The sequence below is a fragment of the Nuphar pumila genome, chromosome 17 (genome assembly GCF_984573655.1).
Source record: "Nuphar pumila chromosome 17, dmNupPumi1.hap1.1, whole genome shotgun sequence".
Lineage (NCBI taxonomy): Eukaryota > Viridiplantae > Streptophyta > Magnoliopsida > Nymphaeales > Nymphaeaceae > Nuphar > Nuphar pumila.
Genome location: NC_143265.1, coordinates 17,633,844 through 17,639,843, shown reverse-complemented (window position 1 = coordinate 17,639,843; position 6,000 = coordinate 17,633,844). Strand labels below are relative to the sequence as shown.

General features: G+C 39.7%; 1 protein-coding gene across 2 annotated transcripts in view; it reads left to right on the top strand.

Moving 5' to 3' along the window:
• Positions 1-1,357: 1,357 nt before the first annotated feature.
• The window catches only part of LOC149811734 (protein STRUBBELIG-RECEPTOR FAMILY 8-like), a 69,815-nt gene continuing 65,172 nt past the window's right edge, over positions 1,358-6,000 (top strand). For both annotated transcript variants that reach the window (XM_089993249.1, XM_089993248.1), the window contains exons 1-6: positions 1,358-1,720; positions 2,569-2,701; positions 2,862-2,933; positions 3,011-3,076; positions 3,164-3,235; positions 3,318-3,389. In XM_089993249.1, the coding sequence (XP_089849375.1) occupies positions 1,612-1,720; positions 2,569-2,701; positions 2,862-2,933; positions 3,011-3,076; positions 3,164-3,235; positions 3,318-3,389 (524 nt within the window). In that variant the 5' untranslated portion in view covers positions 1,358-1,611. The remainder of the gene's footprint in view (positions 1,721-2,568; positions 2,702-2,861; positions 2,934-3,010; positions 3,077-3,163; positions 3,236-3,317; positions 3,390-6,000) is intronic.

Here is a 6,000-nt window from a genome sequence, read left to right as displayed (position 1 = left end):
AAGAAAAAGCCAGTTTGATCATCTCAAATTGCTTTTGGACAGCCATTAATATGGCCTGCAGGACACTGAAGATTACTGTAATTGCATCAATAACGTTTTTATGGGGCCATAGGATCTTTAGAATGTTGACTCATACAAAGAATGGCAGCTGCCAACCAAATACCCAAAACTAGAGCAAATTTTGGCTGTATCACCATGATGTACAGTCTTTTGTTTTTTCCAAAGCAAGCTGGCTAATAGTTAACAGTGGCATGTTGGGATTTGAACTTGTGACCGTTGGGCTAAGATGCCGTGGAGCATGATAACCACAATACAATGTGAAGAAAGGGACATATTCCTTCTCGTGGATGTCTTCTAAAGCTATAACAAAATCCACTATTAGTAACTCATGGAAACTTGCAAAATGAAGCCAAAGTTCAGTCAATGATCTTTGTTAGGGAGGAATACATCTCTCTCTCTCTCTCTCTCCACCAATTTCATTGGGTTTATGATTTTATTCTCATGAATTACGTAAAGCCATGAGCTTGTGAGGTTGGTCAACTAAGGCACGAACCAAAGTTGATCTATGTGGGTTTCATATGAAATATTACCGAATCTTGAGTTGGATGGAATATCAAACTTAGTTGGCCTGCTTACTCTAAGGCTCCAAGTGAACTCAAGCCCTTGTCAACTTATTGTAGGCATGAAAAGAGTAAATGAACTTATATAGACACGCCAGGCTGCACTAACTTGAACTGAGGGTTACGTTTCAAGTTGGTCGAAGGCTCTAAGTAAGGTCAAGTTCTCCTCAACATATATAAAGGCAGACCAGGCTGCAACTAGTGGCAAGTAGGGATATATAAACAGTTTGGATCAGGGTCAGGTGTAGAACATATATACTAGATCTGATTAATCAGATGTTAGTTAACCAGCTTAGAGTTGTATGGAGGAAGGGTAGCACAGGTTTGGATATAAAATGCATGATCAAAGGTTTGATAACTAACAAGCAAACCATATCTAACACATCTATGTGATCACATTGAGTCGATGCATGCTTGCACTTGTGATTTCCACCTTAATAGCTTCGTACCTTCATTGGTACCTCAATGTTTTTTTGGAAGGCAAGCTAGGGTTAGGCAGGCCCTAGCAGTTATATAACTATACCATTGGGTTTTGAACCTGCAACGTCCCAGCACTAGTGGCTCCTACCAGACAAGCGGTGCCCCCCGTTGGTAATCTATTATACCTAAATGTTTACCCCTAGGCATTGCACGAAAACTCCATAAGTGGCATTGCTGAAAGTGCTGGTGATGGGAAGTGATAAAGTGGTGATATCCCCATTTTTAAATACTTGAGTCCTGGTTCACGTTCCGCTCTCGGGTCAGAAGGGAGGTCCCACCTTCTTCTCTCTCTCTCTCTCTGGTGGCTCTCTCTACCGACACTGAACCTTAAAGTTAAAACCCATTAATTCTTATTGAATTTTTGTGCATTTCCAGCATGCATTGTTGACAAATGTTGATGGAGACAGAGAAGTGAGAAGAAGACAGATCTCTCTCTCTCTCTCTCTCTCTATTTTCTTTGGAAAAAGAGAAGGGGAAGGAGGAGAAAATAAGGGGTTTCAACCCATGAAAGATGAAGATGGGAGGTCTCTTTAGAATGGGTTTCTTACCATTTTGGTCTTTGCTTCTTCTTCTCCTTGTTCTTCTTCCCATCGTTCGTGCCACCACGGATCAAGCCGACGGTAATTTCTTCCCACTCTTCTAGTGTAAGACAATGCAACAGGCAGACCCACCACCCCCTGCCTTCTGTAGTCTATTGTTTTATTTTGGCACTTCTTTGATCAAATCTGTTCTTGTTGTTTCGGTGCAATGATGTGGTATTTTTACATGCAGAAATAGAAGCCATTTCGTGCATTTTTTTCGATTAGTGGTTTGTTTAGTTGCTTGAGATGAAACAAAAAAAGGGAAATATGGTTTTACTTGTTCCTCTACTTGTTGCAACGTGGTCATATTCTACCTCTTGGTTTGTGATGGTTCACTCATCTAATTATAACAACAACATCATCATATTCTTCTTCTTCTTCTTCTTCAATGGTAGATGAAGATGGTCACTGGGAAACACAGTGAAGGCAAAATATCTATTTTTGGTATTTGAGTATTCATACTTATGAATACATGAGTGAGCACGACAGAAAATTTTTATTCTTATTTTTTAAGAATTTTAACTCTTTAACAATGTGGGAATTGCATAAAAAAGCGTAATCCCTCTTTTCGGTAGGCTCCTTCATGTCATTATTTATAATAGGAGGTTGATGATGGGATGCTTAGAATTGTTAAGAACAGTTAACTGTAAAACATGCAATAAACTCCCATTTGTTAAAAATTTCAAGTAATTATAAGTTTCTGTTGATGCTTCTTTGACGTGTGCGGAAAAGATAGTGTGTGGAGTGCACGAGTCTCAATGATGAATAAGAATGCAGTTGAATTCATCTTCCTTGGATGTTGGTTTCTGTTTGGTTGCATCTATGGCTGTTTTTCATTTAATCTATGGTACCGAGATACCGACCATCATCTCGTATTTTTTGTTTAGTTCAAGCCCTTCAAGTTATCTACAGTTCACTGAACCAACCACCTCAGTTAACCGGATGGAAAGCAAGTGGAGGCAATCCATGTGGGGAGTCTTGGATGGGAGTGTTCTGTTCCGGGTCATCGGTTGTATCCTTGTATGCACATCATCTCTGTCAATGAGACTTGAAATATGTTTACCTCTATAATTATTGGATGCTAGTTCACGTGCTCTTCATCATTTTTGTATTCAATTATGCGCTTCTTGAATGTGTTGGAAAGGACCTAAGGCTATTCTTCTATTTGCTATTATGCCAGAAAAATCCCTGGACTCGGGCTTAGTGGAACGATGGGTTACTTACTTTCAAGCCTCTTGTCTTTGAGAACTCTGTGAGTATCTTTACTATGAGGTTGCAGATTGGTGGCGATAACTATAAGGATGACATAGTGTTTTTCTTTCTTGATAGGGATCTTAGCAACAACAACATACACGAAACCATCCCATACCAGTTACCACCGAATGTAACATACCTGTATGATATTGATCCCCAGTTTTACTCTCTCTCTCTCTTCAGTATTTGTGTTTTGTTGATTAATGTTCTGCACTGTCGACAATGCAGAAATCTAGCAAGCAACAACTTAAGTGGCAATCTTCCTTACTCTATTTCTAACATGGTGTCACTTTATTACCTGTGAGTCATCTTAAATATGTTTTGAGATTGTTGTATGACACTTCAATTCTTGAACTTGCTTTTTTCTTCCTGCATTTTGCAGGAATGTAAGCCATAACTCACTGTCACAGGGGATTGAAGATCTTTTCACTAATCTTGCTGGCCTTTCTGTCATGTAAGGGTCGTGATCTTATTCAACTAATTTTATATTCGTATGTGAAAACCCTCATATCAGAACATGTGGCAACGAATCTGTTTGAGTTTGTGATTGTGATGATCTGTGTTTGACTAAAATTTTGGCATCAAGTTGTTGAAAATTCCATATCAACAATAGCCAATCAATTCTGAGAATGTCTCTCAATGCATTGGCAACCTATTAGTCCTATTATAGCACATTTAATTCTCACGTCAAGAAGAAATAAAGAATATTCTATGGTATTTTTGAGTTTTTGAGGCTTTGGGTGGTGATGGATAACATTACTTACTACTTAGTGAGCGCAAATAGTTTCTTTTATACATTGTTGCAGTTGGAATGCTAATCACATGGTTGTGCAATGCTAATGAAGCTTTTTGGAGATAAAAGTAATGGATATGACAGACTTTAAGGAAATTTATTTTATAGGTGCATATTTTCATTGTTGACCTTATATGCTCGAGGGTGTAGGCGGGCCATATACATTCTGATGGTTTCTTGCTATTGTGGTGCTGGAAACTGGTGAAACTAGGATAATCTCGAATGGTCACCTGCTTTACTAATATTGGGTTAGAAACCAGCAATAGCATATCCATTTGCATGAATATTGTTAATAATAATAGTTGGGTAAAATGTAGACACAATTTGACCAGATATGTCATACTTTTGACCAAGATTGCCAAACTAGGAAGCGGAAGCAGGAAACAATATGGGAAGCGGAAGCAAGGCATTTTAAAATTTATAGGAAGTGGGAAGCGAAGTATCAATTTAAAAGCAAAACATTAAAAAAAATGAAGCAATATGAGGAAGCATAGACCATGTGTGTGGGAAGCGTAGAAGAAGCGTAGGGGAATCGAGATTCCCATGAAGTTTCGGAAGCGAGAAGTATCGCGCTTCCGAAACGTGTTTCCGGGAAGCGAGCTTCCCACCTACTTAAGAAGCTTCCGGTAACTCTGCTTTTGACTTACATCATTCTGATAGTACAAGAAGAATCTAGAGTTATGCCATGGTTGCAATGCAATTGATTGTATAGCAACACTGTCATATACGTTGGCCAATTTAAGAGTGGATGGTATAGGAAAAGGTTAGAGTTTGTCACAGTCCTAATATATATATATATATATATATATATATATATATATATATATATATATATATATATATATATATAGTAACTGGCAAATATCAGAACTATTCAGAACCAAGAACAACCGTCCGATCAACCCAGATCAGACGACTGTCAGGGGCTGCCGGGCTGGCAGCCCTTTTTGGCTTTTCGTTTTCCGCCTATCACCCCAGGCCAAAATCCAATTCTCTCTCTCAAAACACAACCCTCTCTCTCAAAACACAACCCTCTCTCTCTCTCTCCCCCCCTTACTATTCCATTTCTTACTCCTCACCCATCTCTTGTTTCTGGCCCTGAACATGAGCGGGGCTCTCGATGAGCTGCCTGGCCTGTTTGAATGGCTACCCCTCGATCAACAACTATCTGATCTCCCAACCAACAGACCACTCGATGGCGTTGGGTCCCCCTACCTCGTCGGCGTCAGATCCCCCCCCCCCCCCCCCCCCACCCGACTCCGTCCAAACAACGACGACCCACCTTAACCACCTTTCATCGGCGTGCCCTGCTCTCTCTTCTCTCATATTCAAACCCTAGCCTCTCTCTCTCTCTCTGCCCCTGCTCGCTGGCATCTCCCCCACTTGCATCGGCACTGCTCAGTTCCTTTAATCGCTAGGTTCCTCTAGGCGATATGTTTGAGTCTCTATTAATTGATTCTTGAGAAGCTTGGTGAGCATTTCCAATATTTCATATTTTGTAGAACTTGTAGTGCTAATGAACCTTTGGGCGATATGTTTGAGCCTTTTTGCTTGATGGCCACACTCTCGTATTAGGATGTGTTTTATTGTTTATGGGTTTCTGTTGGTTCTTATTGCTTATCGTATCTTAGTTATGCTTGAGATTAGGGACATCCATTATTGTCTATTGTTTTTTAAGTTCTTGATGTGAAAAAACTTACATCGGTCTAAATTTTGTAGGTTGTCTCCCTTCGAGGATCAATAGGTTGAAAGGTCAATTTCATCTTAGGTATAGCTAAATAAGGGATCATAATGTCTGAAGCCCTTGAGAGGTCAGCAAACCCTCTGATTTTGGAAAACTAGATCTGGGAGATACTCCCAGCGAACCATCTATTTTTTTTTAGATGTTATCACACCTGTTTATAGGCTGATTTTGATTGGTTGTGATCAACATGCGTTTCTGTTAATTGTACACTGTCTTGATGACCTGTAGTCGATAAATTTTACTTAATGTCATTGAATATGATTTTTTATAAGATCCTGTCAGCTATTATAAATAGAGTGCCCAAATGTCTAATGCACAGTTCCATCGTGAGGAAGACATGACTATTATGTTTAGAGATAGATGGTGGGTTCTGAAGGCTCTTCGGGAGGAACTGATGAGCGAGGCCTACAGGTCGAAGTATTCCGTTCATCTTGGTAGCACCAAGATATTAAAGGATCTTCAGAGAACATATTGGTAGAATGAGATGAAACGGGACTTTGCTGAGTTTGTGTCTCGATGTCTTACTAG